At 52.0% G+C, this 17,161-nt stretch overlaps 1 protein-coding gene across 10 annotated transcripts in view; it reads right to left on the bottom strand.

The window, feature by feature from the left end:
• Nucleotides 1–1,400: 1,400 nt before the first annotated feature.
• The window catches only part of CABIN1 (calcineurin binding protein 1), a 90,927-nt gene continuing 75,166 nt past the window's right edge, over nt 1,401–17,161 (bottom strand). For 9 of the 10 annotated variants that reach the window (XM_070951135.1, XM_070951137.1, XM_070951138.1 and 6 more), the window contains 8 exons: nt 13,856–14,019; nt 12,831–12,927; nt 12,110–12,757; nt 11,507–11,581; nt 9,497–9,818; nt 2,994–3,149; nt 2,540–2,766; nt 1,401–2,267 (listed from right to left, as the gene is read on the bottom strand). In XM_070951135.1, the coding sequence (XP_070807236.1) occupies nt 2,097–2,267; nt 2,540–2,766; nt 2,994–3,149; nt 9,497–9,818; nt 11,507–11,581; nt 12,110–12,757; nt 12,831–12,927; nt 13,856–14,019 (1,860 nt within the window). In that variant the 3' untranslated portion in view covers nt 1,401–2,096. The remainder of the gene's footprint in view (nt 2,268–2,539; nt 2,767–2,993; nt 3,150–9,496; nt 9,819–11,506; nt 11,582–12,109; nt 12,758–12,830; nt 12,928–13,855; nt 14,020–17,161) is intronic. The other variant, XM_070951144.1, reaches the window with a different exon arrangement.

The raw sequence follows: 17,161 nt of genomic DNA, 5'->3' as shown, positions 1-17,161 counted from the left end.
GCTAAAAAAGAAATTTAACTGACTCTGATAAGTCAACAATTGTAAAAAGTCTTTCAGATGGATGCAGCACTCTTGAAATTGCTAAGATATTGAGGGTGTGATCACAGAACCATCAAACGTTTTGTTGCAAATAGTCAACAGGATCGCAAGAAATGTGTTGAGAAAAAAAGATGCACCTTAACTGCCAAAGATTTGAGAAGAATCAAACATGAAGCTACCAGGGGCCATTATCCTCCAGGGCTCTCATATTCCAGAACTGCAACCTACCTGGAGTGGCCAGAAGTACAAGGTGTTCAGTGCTCAGAGACATGGCCAAGGTAAGGAAGGCTGAAACCTGACAATCACTGAATAAGACACATAAATTGAAACGGCAAGACTGAGCCCAATAACTACTGAAGACAGATTTTTCAAAGGTTTTATGGATTGATGATGAGTGACTCTTTACGGACCAGATAGTCTGTGGCTGGATCAGTAATGGCAGAGCTCCATTTGACTCAGACACCAGCAAAGTGGAGGTGGGGTACTGGTATAAGCTGGTATTATGAAAGATGTGCTAGTTGGACCTTTTCGGGTTGAAGATGGACTCAAAATCAACTCCCAAACCTACTGCCAGTTTTTAGAAGAGACTTTCTTCAAGCAGTGGTACAGGAAAAAGTCTGCATCTTTCAAGAAGACCATGATTTTTATGCAGGACAATGCTCCATCACATGCATCGAAGTACTCCACTGCGTGGTTAGCCAGTAAAGGCCTTAAAGATGAAAGAATAATGACATGGCCCCCTCCCTCACCTGACCTAAACCCTATTGAGAACTTGTGGGCCCTTCTTAAATGGGAGATTTATGGCGAAGGAAAACAGTTCACCCCTCTCTGAACAGTGTCTGGGAGGCTGCGGTTGCTGCTGCACAAAAAGTTGGTCGTCCACAGATCAAGAAACTGACAGACTCCATGAACGGAAGGCTTATGACTGTTATTGAAAAGAAGGGTGACTATATTGGTCACTTTTTAAAAAAATGTCAGAAATATTTGTACATTTTGAGTTGTTATTCTCACTTTAACAGATGCAAATAAATGAGATGGGCAAATTTAAATTTTTAATTTAGTTGCATAATAATTCTGCACACTAATAGTTGCCCAATATTCTCCTAAGAAAGCCAAAACTTTCTTAAATATTCAGGTTTGAGGTTTTTAACATTTTGGATTGACCGAGAGCTATAGCTGTTCAATAATGAAATTAATCCCCCAAAATATAACTTGCCTGATAATTGTGAACATAGTGTAATTGCTCCTGTAGAACAGACCCCGAATCAATGTGGAATGAGAGAAAGGTGACCTACAGCAGAGTGAGAAAGAGATTCCAAGATTTCAACTTGTGGATAGAAAGAATTGGGAGGCACAGGGGAGACATGCTTTGACTTTATTAGAAAAATGTGTATTTATACAAAGCTCTGTATTGCACCCTTTATACAATGACTCCAACAGACTGAATCCCAGCCTGATAAACTCCATTTAGGCTTAAGTGATACACATCCTGGTTCCTGTGCAGGATTTGCATTAATTATGCTACAAATTACAACATTCGGTAGAAAAATTCTTGGTCTTCTTTATTGTCTCCCATATAAATGCGACCAATCTTCCCACAGCGACTTAAAAAACAAAACATGTACACTTTTTGCCTCATTCTGTAAAAAAACAGACATTATCAAAATGGTACCGAAAACCATTCCATTTCTCGGTTAGTGATGCCCTGACCGACGCCTCTTCATGCAAATTCAGGCAACAGCGAGAGAAGCAGGTGAGGACGAAGGGTGCATGGTTGGGGGCACAGCTACTCCTTGGCCCTGCTCAGCCATGGCTGAAAGTTCCTTCCCCCAGCCAGAGCCAGGCAGGGGTGCCAGGAGCAGGAGCAGCATGCCAAGGGTTGCAAGAGCAGCCCAGGGGAAGGACGGAGGGGGGGAGGACAATGCCAGACTGGGGGCAGCAGTGGCAAAGGCAGAGGCAAGGCAAGGTAAGGGGGGGGCTCTCTGGGCAGTGGGCAGGCAGGTAGAGCCTCTCTCTGTCCATCACACCCTGCCCACCCCAGGAGCAGCCCAGATGCTTCAGATGTCCATGCAGTCATTGTCCTCCTCTTCCTCCTCCTCCTCTTCCTCCTCCTCAGAGTCGCTCTCCAGAGAAGACTCTTGGCTGGAGGTCTCCACCACCTCCAGGGCAGGCTGGCAGAGGCTCTCCTTCTTCACGTTGGCTGCTGACTGGGCCGAAAGAATCGCAGACTGTTCCGGAAGAAGAAATGGTGGGGGTCAATTACTGGTCCAAGCCCCACCATCAGAAACAGGCCCTTTGACCCGCAGAGGACAAGCACAGCCCTCCTGGTGGGATGAGCCCCAGCACAGAGCAGGAATGGTAACTCTTCTCTAGGAGTGGGGGGGGGGGGGGAGAAACCAGCTGTCACCCCATGGTTCGGAGGGAGGGGACCATTCTCTGCCACTTCCTCTCCCCACCACCCTTTCAGCATAGAACCCCCTCCTCTAATGACATAATGCACCTTGAGCTTCTGCTTGGTCTCTTCTGAGATGCTGCCCTTTGGGGACAGGAGGGTGGGTGTTGGTGGCGTGACGGTGATCTCAGGCGGGAATTTGGAGACGGACGAAGGGATGAAGAGCTTTGGCACACTGGGCAAGGTGCGGGACTTCACTCGGCTGCTGCTGGCTTTGCTGACCTGCCTCCCCAGGGGATGCCCATCTGCTGTGAGTTCTGTCTTGGAACTGGATGCTAAGACCGCCCCCCCCAGTAGAAACAGAAGTGAGCCACAGGGGCCTTTGAAGGCACAGGGGGTGGGGGTGGGTGGCACCTTGGAGTGACTGGCCGCTCTTGGATTGGCAACATTCTGGACGGCTCTTTCAGCCTCCTTTTGAGGCCTGGAGGGCAGAGTGGAGGGTATCCAGTAGATCCTTCCCACACCCCAAATGCAACCGAGCGAGGATCGAGGCTTTCCTCACCTGGACCCCCCATCTGTCCTGCAGACTCCAGCTCCACCTGCCAGGGTGGTAGACCGGAAGAAGGGTTGATGGCAGCCATTTTCATCTGCTGGCAGCGGGGGGAATCTTGCTGCAGTCCCGCCAGGAGTGGCTCCGATCTGCTCTCCTCTTCTTTATCTGTGCAGAGAGAGAGATCCAGCAGGGTAAGGGTTACTCTTGCAGGTGTAAACTGCCCCCCCCAACCCCAAGAAGAGATTTCTCCAGGCTCATTGGAAGCTCTTAGGGAACATTCCGGAAGCTGACCTTTCTGCAGATCAAGAGTGTGTGTTGACCATTAGCACAGCAGTTAGGCTACTGGGGTTTACTGGAGAGAACTGGTTTCTGTGGCTATGCAAGTCAAAGAAAGTGAGGCTGTATTCAGGCCACATATGGGGGGATTTCAGCATTTCATGCCCCAATGGCTATCTATCTATCTATCTATCTATCTATCTATCTATCTATCTATCTATCTATCTATCTATCTATCATTTATTTATTTATTTATTTATTTATTTATTTATTATTGAATTTCTATACCGCCCCTCTCCCTGAGGACTCAGGGCGGTGTACAGCCAAAATTAAAAAACATACAGGACAAATATTAAAAAACAATTAAAAGATATATAAATTTGGCCCAATTAAAACTCACTACCAATTAAAACATTTAAAAACATTTAAAAATTTCTTCTTAAGCCAGCCCGGCTTGCTTGAAAAAATGGGTTTTAAGGGCACGACGGAAGGCACTGAGGTCTTGGATTCTCCTTATCTCTGGGGGCAGCTGATTCCAGAGGGTAGGTGCCCCCACAGAGAAGGCCCTCCCCCTGGGGGTCACCAGCCTATACTGTTTGGCTGATGGCACCCCGAGGAGGCCCTCTCTGTGGGAGCGCACGGGTCGATGGGAGGTCGTCGGTAGCAGCAGGCGGTCTCGAAGATAGCTAGGCCCTATGCCATGGAGCGCTTTGAAGGTGATAACCAGCACCTTGAAGCGCACCCGGAAGACCACCGGGAGCCAGTGCAGCTCGCGCAGGAGCGGTGTTACATGGGAGCGCCATGCTACTCCCGTCACTACCCGCGCTGCTGCGTTCTGGACCAGGTGGAGCCTCCGGGTGCTCCTCAAGGGGAGCCCCATGTAGAGAGCGTTGCAGTAGTCAAGGCGAGAGGTGACGAGGGCGTGAGTGACTGTGCACAGGGAATCCCGATCAAGAAAGGGCCGCAACTGGCGAATCAGGCGAACCTGACAAAAGGTCCCCCTGGTTACAGCCGTCAGATGTTCCTCCAAAGACAGCTGCATATCCAGGAGGACTCCCAGATTGCGAGCCCTCTCTGTGGGGGCCAACGACTCGCCCCCAATAGTCAGTGATGGAATCAACTGACTATATCGGGATGCCAGGAGCCACAGCCACTCAGTCTTGGAAGGGTTGAGCTTGAGCCTGTTCCTCCCCATCCAGACCCGCACAGCCTCCAGGCACTGGGACATCACTTCAAGGGCATCTTTGGGGTGGCCTGGGGTGGAGATGTACAGCTGGGTGTCATCAGCGTACTGGTGGTATCTCACCCCAAAGCCATGGATGATCTCACCCAGCGGCTTCACATAAATGTTGAACAGAAGGGGCGAGAGGACCGATCCCTGCGGCACTCCACAAATGAGAGGCCTCGAGGTCGACCTCTGCCCCCCTGCCAACACAAACTGCGACCGGTCGGAGAAAGGAGGCGAACCACCGTAACACGGTGCCTCCCATCCCCAACTCTTCCAGCCGGTGCAGCATGATACCATGGTCGATGGTATCAAAAGCCGCTGAGAGGTCTAACAGGACCAGAACAGAGGAGCAACCCCTGTCCCGAGCCCTCCAGAGATCATCAACCAACGCGACCAATGCCGTTTCCGTGCTGTACCCAGACCTGAAACCCGACTGGAACGGATCTAGATAAGATGTTTCCTCCAGGAATTGCGGAAACTGTCGCGCGACCACACTCTCAACAACCTTTGCCATGAAGCGAAGGTTGGAGACAGGACGATAGTTGGCCAATATTGCCGGATCCAGGGACGGCTTCTTAAGAAGAGGCCTTACCACCGCCTCTTTCAAGGCAGCGGGGAAGTGACCCTCACTCAACGAAGCATTGATAACACCCTGGAGCCAGCCTCGTGTAACCTCCCGGGAAGCCAGTACCAACCAGGAGGGACACGGGTCCAGTGAACATGTGGCCGCACTAAGTCTCCCCAAAATCCTGTCCACATCATCAGGAGTCACAGCATCAAACTCCTCCCAGATAACATTCTCAAGACTATTCCTCGTCACCCTGCCCTGATCTACCCAGTCAGAGTCCAAATCCCCCCGGATCTGAGCGATTTTGTCATACAGGTATTGTCCGAAATCCTCCGCCCTGCCTTCCAAGGGATCCTCCCGCACTCCCGGATGGAGCAGGGAGCGGGTTACCCTGAACAGGGCGGCCGGACGATTCCCTGATGACGCAATAGAGGCGGAAAAGTAATTAAACTTTGCCGTCTTTATCGCCACTAGGTAGGCCTTAATATGCGACCTTACCCGTGTTCGATCAGATTCAGCGAGACTGGCCCTCCAACCGCTCTCCAGGTGTCTTTTCCGGCGCTTCATTTCCCTCAGCTCCTCAGTGAACCAAGGAGCCGCACAGGATCGGCACCGGGTCAGAGGCCGCAAAGGCACGACTCGGTCCAAGGCCCCACCAGCCACCCGGTCCCAGGCGGCTACCAGCTCCTCGGCCGAGTCATGTGCTAGAACCTCAGGAAATGGCCCAAGCTCCATCTGGAACCTCTCAGGATCCATCAGGCGCCTGGGGCGGATCCATCTAATTGGGCTATAACCCCTTCTGGGAGATGAGGAGACGCTACTTGTCTGTATTCATGTGCCACAGGTAAAGCATCCCAAGAGAATTGGAAACCCGTGATGCCCATGGAGTTGCAGATCTGTGGCAAGGTTAAGGAGTCCCACAGCCATTCTTAGAAGTTCTGTTGCAACCCTTTTTACTTGGATCCACAGAAGATAGAGCTGGCTTGGGACCTTGGAGGTCTTCTAGTTCAACCCCCTGCTCAAACAGGAGACCCTACACCATTTCAGACAAGCAACTGTCCAATCTCTTCCTAAAAACTTCCAGTGATGGAGCATCCACAACTTCAGAAGGCAAGCCGTTCCACTGGTTAATTTTTCTTTCTGATAGGACGTTTCTCCGTAGTTCTAGGTTTGTTCTCTCCTTGATTAGTTTCCATCTATTGTTTATTGCCTTCTGGTGCTTTGGAAAATAAGTTGACCCCCCTCTTTTTTGTGGCAGCCCTCAAATACTGGAATACTACTATCATGTCACCCCTCATCCTTCTTTTCTCTAACTAGCCAAACCCAAATCCTTCAACCATTCTTCATGTTTTAGTCTCCAGGCCTTTAATCATCTTAGTTGCTCTTCTCTGCACTCAATATCTTTTTATGCTTCTCTGAAAGTGTTTTAAAGGAGGTTTTAAACCTTTCAAAACTGGAGGTTTTAAAGAAGAGATTGGACAACCATTTGTCTGAAATGGTATAAGGTCTCCTGCTTGAGCAAGGGGTTGGACTAGGTCTCCAAAGTCTCTTCCAATTTTATTATTCTGTTAAAGGAAGCAAGAAGTAAAGGATCCAAGTGCCAGAAATCCTGGGTCCTGCTTCATCAGCCACTGAGCCTGGCCAGCAATCAAGGGAAGGGTGAGTTAGCTGCCAGAGACACACCTTTCTGTGTCTTCCAGATCAAACGAACCTAACCCTAACCCTTTGAAATCACCTGATTTTTTAATGGGTTATAGGCTCTTAGCTACTTTATTTCTCATATTCCCTGTTCAGGTTTCACTGCTTTTGAAGGCTGTTTCTTGCTGCCCAGGCTCCACCTTTTTGTCCAATGGAGCATCTTGGGAGGGGCTTCCTGGACTGAAGGGCAATTCCAATCAGTGGTGGGTTGCTACCAGTTCGGACCAGTTCAGGCGAACCGGTAGCAGCAGCAGCAGCAGCAGGAGATTCTGCCCACCCATCTGGACGTCATCAAATACGATCTGCACATGCGCAGAAGTGGTCGCGAGCATGCACGAACCGGTAGCAAAGGTAAGTGAAACCCACCCGATTCCAACCTACAAGTGACATGCTAAGACAAAGAGACACCACTCCGTACCAGGATCTTGCCATCTATATGCTGATCAAGACATTCACCCTATGCACAAGTTCCAGGAAGTGTACAGCTCAACAGCATCACTGTGTTTCCCATCAGGGGCTGCCCAGAAGAGGTGAAGGGAGCAGTCATGGGCAACATCCCCTCTGGTTCTGCTGCTAAATGAACAGTGCCAGCCACAGGAACGGCCCATCCTCAAATCCTAGGAGAGCCCCAGTAGGAGGCCAAAGCACAAAACAGGCACACTGACCAGGCAATGGGAGGGGGGGGGGGGCCTCGCCACTGGTCAGCTCCAGGGTCAGCAGAGGAATCCCTGCAGAGTTCCCAGGGTGACGTCTTTGCCCCTGAGCTGCCTAGTGAGCCCTCTGGCTTTTCCTGCTGAAAGCTGTCTGTGGGGCAGAGGCTGGTGTCCAAGAGCCTACTCTCTCTTCAGGACTGGCATGGAGAACAGGGTCCGAGCTACCCTGGTAGCAGCAGCAGACAAGAATGGGTTTGCATTTTGAGGACAAAAGAAGAAAATGCAGAAATCATAGTTGTTTGGAACTTAAATTTGCTGTGGCATTTTTTATTTTTTAGCAGCCTGTTGAATCTGCCTATGTTGAAAAATACCTCCTTTAGCGTTTGCACTGCAGCAAACTGGGAAGCTGGAAGGGCCAATCCCATCCCGTCTTGACCCCACACTTTAACCAATTAAAATGTGTTATGTGCCTATGTGGCTAACTGAGAGCAACATACATTGGAAGACTGAGGATTTCAGCTGCAGAGCACTAAGAAATGCTTAGCCTTTTGTGAAAGAATGAAATGTAAAAATCCAAAATGGCAGCAAACTTGACTGCATCAAATAAAGCTAAAATTAGGCATGAAAACTCAGGTTCAAGCTTTGGAGCAAAACTTGGGCTTAGTTCTCATGCTGAAATTATTTGAAATGCAGCCCTTATGTGAAATTTGCAGAGGCTGTTAAGGAATCATCCTACTTTCAGAGGGATCTCAAAGCACTTCCAGGAAGCTTTCCAGACACCAAGTGGACAGATTCATGTACACAGGATGCCAGACTGAATCTAGTCAGGTGAGGCCACAATGCTTAGAGCTGGAGAGAATCCAGGACCTCATCTTACTTGCTGCATAACAGTGCTTTGTGGTCTTTCTCCCATAGGTTATGTGGTCTATGTGTTCCTGCAACCTGAAGGACCCATCGCTACATGCCAGAAATCTCTTCACCAAAAATTCAACGCACATCAGTCCTCCAATGATTAGCTACTGCAACATGGCCAATGTGCTCTCTGGAGCTGTTAAACCAAAGACACTCACCATTTCAGGGGTGTAAAACATGTCTCAGGAAAATGAACCTGGGACAGGAGAATACAATCCCTAGATGGCAGAATACTGTGTTGATGATAGGTTAATCTCTGATCTTGGCACTGGACATCATGATGGAGGACTTCCAAGCTGTGGACAGTTAGGGTGGGTGGGCGGGCGGTGGATAAATTCCAGGCAGAATTTATTTAAGTAGAAAAGGAACCAGGATTTTCACTGAATTCTCCATGCCCCTCTTTGTGTTGTGAGCTGGATGAAGGGCTGTTTTGTCTGTTGACTCCAAGAGAAAAGAGACTTTTCGATGTGGCCATGGTGAGGTATTTAGAGATTGTGAGGAAGGCCAGACTCTGAATGAGTGGAGGCCTTCTCAGGACAGGGCACAGGTGGCACCAGAAAGCAGCAGGAACTGAAATACTGGAAGCAGTACTCCTTTCAAAGAGGCTTCGATTGGGGGGATGACGACAAGAAGGAAAAGGAGTCTGGACCTTCCAACAGAGCCTGGATGCCTCCCTCTCTCTCTCTCTCTCTCTCTCTCTGTGTGTGTGTGTGTGTGTGAGAGAGAGAGAGAGAGAGGGATGTATTCAGCTACCACTGCATTTCTGAATCAGTTTTTCGGTTTTCTTGAAAGCCTCAGTTGGTTTGACACCATGTTGCCTAACGGCTACTTTCACCACTGAAGATGCGCAAGAGATGAGGCGTCCCACACTTGCCAGGGAGAGAGGCTCTCCACCCCTGGGGCCCATCAGTCCTTCCAGGCCAGCTTTTAAGAAAGCCTGGAAAGCAATTTATGCTCTCAAGCCTTCCTCCTACATAGATTTACTGCTGTGCTTGGAATTTAGCTGGGTTTTAGTGCCCAGTGCAAAGGGATCCTTTGACTACTTCAAACAAGTCAATTCTGAAAAGGAAGTTCCATGGCTGCCTAAAGCAGCTGCCACCAACCACAGGAAGAGACTCTGTGAGGAGACCACAGACCAAGCAGTCAAGAAGCACGTCTTTACAAGAGAAAAACTCACCAGGCTTGAGACTGGATGTAGGAGGCATCTCCTTGATGTTCTCCACCCCTGCCAGCTCCTGTGGTGGCAGGAGGAGACCACCGGTGGTGGAAGAGGAGGAGGAGGAGGAGGAGGAAGAGGAGGACGAGGAGGACGAGGAAGAGGGCGAGGCTGCCTTGGGCTTGCTCTGCTGGTCTGCTGGTCTGGGCAGAGCTTCTGCAACCGAGGAGGTGGCGTCCGCAGCAGTTCCCATGGGAGGCGTCAAAGACTTAGGGGCAGCAGCAAAGAAGTGGTCCCTATTATCTCTGGGGCACTTTGGGGTGGCTGGAGCATCTCCAGCTGACTAGAAAAGAGACAAAAAGGAAAGGCAGGGCAACGGGTGGGTGGGTGGGTTCATAACTGCATGCAGGGCCCAACTCCAACCCCATTGGCAAATTCCACTGAGTGCATTTCTTAACTGCCCCCCCTCAGCTGCACCTTTTGTTCTGACCTAGGCTTCCTTAGAAATTAAACAGCATAAACTTAGTCCCAGCAAACCTCTTTAATTCATAAGGCTGTAAATTACTTTCATTTACAGTCCGCAAGGCTTGATAAACAGTCTTTCAGAGGAAGGTTATCAACACCCACCTATCTCACGTGGAATACTGCCAGAGCTAATTTCCAGGCACAGGGCAAGGCTAAACTTGGCACAGAGTCACAAACAAAATTTTCAAATCTTGAATCAGCCAGATAAACTAACAGCTTCCTGCAAAAGCTCACATCCTGTTCGCTTCTCTTTTATGTCTTATGGAAGGGGCCAATCATCTCTAAGCCTTACTCTCAAGTCGACCCTGTTTCCTTAACTATTCCTGTCTCCTCGCAGCTCTGCGCATGCGCACACTGGGAACAGGCTCGCGCTCTTCTTCTGCCTCACTGACGTCAGACTCTGGAGATTCTGGAGGCAGCAAAGAACTATCAGGTGGCCTTGGTCCCCTCTCTGTCTCTGACTCAGGGCCATCGTCCAAGCCTTCCCCAGACTCCAGGACTGGCCCACATTCCTCTCTAACCTCCTCACTGTCCAAATCTGCTGCCAGCTGTGCTGGCCACTGGTAGGCCAAAACACCCTTGACCCTAAAGGCCTCTATGGATCAGGCTAAAGAAGCTTCCAAAATCCAGGCACAGAGCTTGCCTTTTCCTAAATGATGTATTTTGGGAGATGTGGCTATGAACCGAAATCCCTCCAGAAAGGAATGGAACAAAAAAAGAGAGCAGCTTTCTGTTTGGAGGAGACATGTCAGGACCGAGGCATCCTGAGCCACGGAATCAGTCCCAAAGGGCCACCTTCCATGAAGCGTTGCCAGGACACTTCCCAGAGCCACTAACTGCATGCCACCTCTCTCCCCGACACTTTCGGAGCTCCAATAAAAGTATTCCATTGCTTTTCTCCCTTGGGGTAGTGGGGAGGAAAAGCGGCTTATTCAAGAGCCAGCTGCTCTGAGGGCGCTTTAGAAATAAGAAACCTACATAAAGAAATAAAGGACAGGGAGACGCTCTGGGTACAAATGTAACCTGGCCTTAAACTGAGCCCAGAGACAAGATGAGATGAGAACCAATCGGAATCTCTACATTTCTGACCCCCAGGCTGAAGCAGAGGCAGCCAGGCAGCCAGTCCAAAAGTCCAACAAACCTGCTGTGTTCTCCACCAAAACACCCCAAACACGGAGTCATGGACCATGCAAACAAGCAGCTATTCAGTGCATGGAGCTATTTGTAGACTGGATGCTCTGCATCTCTTGCTGGACCCCCTTGGAGAGCTTTCAGGGCTCCGTCCAAGAGAGGAAGAGGCTCATGCACTGCCCTGCCTCTGGCCACATCACAGCAGAGCAAGCCAACTGTGGCATAGAGGAAGGGGAAGGGCCGACCTGAAGCCCAGCAGAGCCACTCCAAGGGCTGGAAGGACCAGGCACAGCTCTCCCATCCTACACTAGGCTCCCAGCAGCAGTCACAGAGCAGCTCTCACGTTGGCTGAGGAGAGGCCAGCTGGGGACTTACCTGTTTTTGGGCAGAAGCGCCAATGTGCACTTGGCAAAATTTGACGGCCTGTTCTAGAGCTGCCGCTTCGTCAACCTGTGGGCAGAAATTACATTAGGGAGCCAAAGCAGTCAGAAGATGATTCCTAAAAGATCTTCAGCCAGTCCCGTCTGGGAAGGCCCTGCTCAAGATTCCCCCAGAACAAGTCTTAGCCCTCCCCACTTGGTGGAGCTCTCTCCTAAGAGGGGTTTGGCAGCTTACCTGGGGGGTGGGGGATTTCTCTTGAAAGAATGGGCTTGCCTCTGAGACAATTCCTCTGGGAACAGACTGTCTTTTTCATGGCTGGCTACGTGCCTTCCTTTTTGTAATGATTTTTGTTTCAGTTGGGACAGTGCTTGCTTATTTTATTTAAGGACGATTTGGGTCATTTATTTTTAAACATATGTTTTTGTGAAGCACCCTGGGGTGAAATCAGTAAGAAATTAGCAAGGCCTCTGCTACTGCTGTCTCTCTTGGCCAATGGGTGATGCTTCCATTTCCTCACCCATCCCCGGATGCCAAGAGGGAAACGAGCCCAGCTGTGGCTGCCATTGCAAGCCAGTAGCTCATCAGCCTTTTACTCACTTGCTTAATGAGCATGTAGGTCTCAGACATGATCTTCTCAATTTTGCCTAGGTCGTAGGTCATGACCTTCTGCCCTTGCTGCCACACGCGGTATGCGTCCAGAAGGAGGGTCTTCCCCGACTCTGTGTCCCCGGCCAGCTTCCTCTTCCGGTTGGGCTTCTGGCTGGTCTCCTCTGTGGGGCCGGCCTGGCCATGGGCCTTTCCTGCCTCCAGCTGCTGGTGCTTGGAGCTGATGCTTAAGTCCTCCAGAGACAACTCTGCCGTGGTCCGGCTCTCAGGGGCCTTGTCCTTGCAGACCTTGCCAGAGGGCACTTGGGCTGGCTCAGAATAAAGAGAGGAGGCTTCCATTTTTTCAGGCTCAGTAGAAAAGTGGTCGCATTCCATGGGCTCAGCAGGGCCCAATGGAGATGCTTCTTTCGGGGTTTTATCCGGCTTGCCCTCGTCTGGCTCCATGGCAGTGAGAGGCTGGTCCTGGCCTTCTTCTTGGGCCACATCTTCAGTGACGTAAGATGCCCCCTCCCTGCTGGACAGGACTGCTTTTGGGGGCAGGGGTTCTTGGCCATCCTCCGCACTTGCCTTGTGAAAGACATCAGTAGTCATTCTTGCCTCCAAAATGTCACAGCCCTGACCACTTTGATCTTCGGAGACCTTCAAGGCAAACAGAGTTAGCTGGCTGAATTTCCATGAGAGTCTGCATTGCAGGCGGTGTGGGAAGACTTACCTCGGTGAGCTCATGCAACATGTCCTCTAGCACCATCACGGTGAGAACAAAGGCGCGTTGGGCAAGAACCTGGCGATCTGCATCCCGCAAGTATTTCCTGTAGTTGGGAAAGGAGAAGCCATACAGGTTAGATGGAGAAACTGCCCATCATTTCAAGGGGATCCAAGCCACCCGCCACACACAACACTGCACCATCACGTTCTCCCAGGCCCACCTTACAGGGAAGTAGCTACTCAGATTCAATCGTGGGTGGAGTAAAACATTCCATAATTCCAGTGAGACTTTCTATCCTTAGTCACCGGCCCACTTATGGAGTTGTGTGGCTGAAGTTAAAGCCACACAACTCCAAATGGCAACAGAGCCTGGAAGTCTAAAAGCCTTGAAGGAACAATTACTGGCGTCCTGTCATCCCAAGAACAGAACGACCAATGGAGGATTGTTTGTGTTCCTCTTTCTGGAACTGGCCTTGCCAGAATTTTATGATGAAACTTTGCCCTGACTACAGGACATGATCTCTTAATAGGGCTCCATTTCTATCAAAATAAAAAATCTTTATGCTATCAATTTGCAAAGGCTGCTAACAAACACTTCCCTCTGCTTGACCCAACTGTCCCCTTTTCCTCAAAGAAAGTTTCAGTCCAGCCAGTGTCATTTATTCAAAATTATTTTGACAATTTGGAGAAAGGGCCAGTAGCATCAATGAGCAACTCCTTAATCAGAGGCAGAAACAAGATAATTGGGAAGAAGCACAGAAGCGCTTGGGTGTGCTAAGCTTTGAACTGCAGGTTTGTTTGGTATTTTTGCTTCTTTGGGGTTCCCAGCCCCAAAGCTCAACTCCCAGCTCAGGAAGGCACAGGTGACACAAGGAAAGCCATATTTGGTTTTGTGAATGCTACCGAGAAGGGCTTGCCTTCCCTTCCTATGGGGCTGGGGAGGCCATTTGCACAGGGAGAAGCTTCCCCCTCCCCCATCAACAAAGCCTAGGAAGTTCCATTCTTCCCTCACGGAGGGAACAGGGCACTCACTTTCCCTGGTCGGGGGTCCTCTGCAGCATAGAGGAGATTTTCAGCAAGGTGGGGTAATCTTTGAGCTGGGACAGCACATTCAGCAGCAGGACAATGGAGCGGTTCATATGAGAGGCGAAGCTACCAGGACGGTCGATTTCATCCACGGGGATGCGCCATATTCCCTGCACAGGAAGCAAAAGGAAGAGACAGTCATTAATGGGACATGCTTTTTCCCCCTTTGACTTTGGCAGGCAGAGGATCCTGCCTCTTGGATAGGTTGGCTTTCCCATCTAGTCTCCAGCTGTGGGTGAGGCGGCCACTGGAGAAAACTTGCTCACCGCTAATCACCTTTCCCAGCACAAGGCATGTGTGATTGCAGAAATCTACACTTCTGTTTTGAACTCAGCTATTCAAGCTTAAAGAAATAAAGGGAGAGAAGTTTTCTGATTATTTGGGTCCTAGTTAACTGTGGTCAGTTGTGGAAGAAACAGGCAAGAGAGCCAACAGCAAATGTTGGTTAAGCTGCTACCAATACAGGGCAAGACCAGGGCCATGCTTTAAGAAGTTAAAGCTAACTCAGAGGAAGTCATGGAGGGACCTGTCCTGCATCCAGAGATGGAAATGGGCAGCTGAGGATCCAAAGGAGGCCTGTCGAGTCCTTAAAAGGTCGGCGGAGGTTCCCTGGATGATTTGGAAAGGCCACTGTTGCCTTTGAGGGGCTCTTAAGGGCCAGGATACCCGCTGGCTGCTCCAAGCCACCCCTCCCCCGACTATTCACACGACTGGACGCTGCAATCCTGAGGCGCCAATCATTGAAAGGCCTGGTCACCTGGAGTTCCTCCCCCCCCCCCCCAGCCCTCTCTCGACCTCTGGGCCCCTTGGTCCTGCGGGCCAGTCAATCTCCGGGCACTGAAATCCGGCTTGTACGTGAAAGAAGCAAGGCAGGGCCGCTTCAAGGCCGGTGACTCGGGATGCCCGAGTCGGGCTTGGCGGCTGCGCCAGCATCTCTTGGCACCGAGAAGCGGCCGCAAGTGCGCCCGGGAGGGCCGCCGCTCGGAATTCAAAGCGAAGCCGCCCAGAAAGGAAGCGAGCGCGGCGGGGGCGAGACCGGCCTACTGGCCCTTCAGCCGCCGCCGCCCTCCCTCCCGGGGAGCGGCCGCGAAGCCTCCTCCCCTCCCGGCCGCTCACCATTTCGGACGGACGCGAACAGCGGCCCGCCGCCCCGTCAGTTCCCGAAGAGCGGCCGCGGCCGGGCGAGACGCGCGCACGGGAGGGGGGGGGGTGTTGTGGCACCGCCTCTGCCTCCGCCCCCGCCGCCACTACTGCGGCCGTTTCCGGGCGGCGCCCGCGCGTGGCTCCGCGGCCGCCGCGGCCTCGCCCTGCGCCGCCCTTTGGCCGCCTCTTTCCGCGTCCGGCCCAGTCCGCGAAGCTCCCCTGGACCGGCCCAGGCCCCTCCCGCGCGCCGCCTACCTCCCCAGCGGAGCCGCCACGAAACGCCGCGCCGCCCCCGCGGGAACCGAAGGAGGGCGGCGCTGCGCTCCGTCTGCCTGCAGCTGCAACGCCGCCGCGTCCTCCCGCTCCGCCTGGGGCGCCCCGGAGAGACGGCGCCTTCCCGAAGCCCCCGGTGCGCCTCCCATCCCCACGGCACCTGCAATCGAGGGGAGAAGCTGCCCCTCATCTCGGGAACCCCGAGGGAGGCACCTTGGACGGGCGCGGGGAAGGGACGCTTTAGCAGGAGCGAGCGGCAGGCGCCTCCGGCCCGAAAGCCTCTTGGCGCGCAATCATTTAAGGAGCGCGGGGAGGAAGCCCCCACTTAAAAAGAGGGGCCGAGTGGGGGCTCGTCTTCAGGCACATCCCCCACCCCCCCCAACACAGGCCAGCGCCTCAGTTCTCAGGGCAGCAGCCGAGCCTCGGGCAGAAAACGGAGCTTCTGAAGAAGCCTCTACTTGCTCCCAAGGACCCCCCCCCCGCCGCCCCCAATTCCTGGACTTCAGGGGATGGGGCCCTGGTTTTTTTCAGGAAGGAAGGTTCAGCTGAATTTAACACCCCCCGTTTGACCAGGTGGGGAGCTGACCATTGCACAGGATTTTGGAACGGAGAGCAGGAGAGGGAATGACATGACATCCTCCACAGCAGCAACCTCACTCCAGAGAAGCTAAGGCCCTGACCTTATACAACATTATCTGGAGTTTGTCATGTGGCACCCCAAAGCCTCTCAGAGAGAGCGAGATGCCACCATCCAGAAAGAAGAGGGGATGCACCTCCTGATCCTGAAGGGAAACGTGACACGTCAGCGGGAGAAGAGGCATCATCCAGATGCTGTGAGACTTGGTCACACACCGCTGGCCAGACTGGAGGGCTGTGGAAATCCCAAGAGGTGCCTGGAGGCTGCCAGTCAGGACAGGGAGAAGCGAGCAAGGTGGAGCTGCTCTTCGTCCCAGGGAAAGAGCAGTTAGTGCTTCTCTTGGACAAGCCACTCTGCCCTGGACTGGGACTCTTGCCTGAGCAGCAGAGGGGGAGGGAACATTGCTCATCTTTGGCCAAAGCGCTGGTTATGCCCTCATTTGGACGGGGAGCCCTAGCGATCTGGATTCATCCCCGTATCACCAGGCAACTGCAGGGCTTAAGTTGTTGCTCACAAAAAAAATAAAGTCACTTTCCAAGACTGGGAAGCAGCTATAATATCTTGTGGGGCCTGAGGAAGTGGCTTGGGTCTTTGGGGCTGTCAGTGCAGATCTATGCCCTCTGGGCTGGTCAAGGCCTCCATCTGAGTTTAAGGGAGGGGTAGTCCCACTGGCTCTTTAGGGAGACCTCCAGGGCCATCACTAGGCCCCATCGTTCTGGACAATTTTCATCCAATTTCCAACCTTCCCTTTTTAGGGAAGATGGTAGAGAAAGTGGCCTGGGTCTGAGACCCAGAGGCACTCTTGGATGACCTCCGGAGGGCGTGGGATGCTCCTTGCTCTTGACCTCTTAACAGCTTTCAATACCGTCAATCATGGTATCCTGAACTGGGTCTGGAGTTGAGGGTAGGTGAGCAGCACCTCCTTCCGGTTGATGGGAGAGAACAATGCAGCCTCCAGCACCCCCTCCTTTGTGGGGGGCTGCAGGGCTCAGTCCTCTTTCCACTCCTGTTTCATATGCGGGTGAAGCAGCTGGGTGAACTCATCCAACTCACTGTCTCAACAAAGCCATCCGAGTAACGCTGTTCAGGCTCAGTGCCCTGAAGCTGCGGGGGTTGGCTGGCTGGGTGAGAGACTCTTGGACCCCACGGTTTTCCCTTCTCACTTCTGCTGCCCCTTGCCTCTGTTCCTCCTAGGCAGT

Source organism: Pituophis catenifer, unplaced genomic scaffold (genome assembly GCF_029215685.1).
Source record: "Pituophis catenifer annectens isolate HBS135680 unplaced genomic scaffold, rPitCat1.0.hap2 SCAF_10, whole genome shotgun sequence".
In the NCBI taxonomy this organism is placed as follows: domain Eukaryota; kingdom Metazoa; phylum Chordata; class Lepidosauria; order Squamata; family Colubridae; genus Pituophis; species Pituophis catenifer.
Note: the sequence above shows the minus strand (reverse complement) of the source record. Positions and strands in the feature narration are given on the sequence as shown.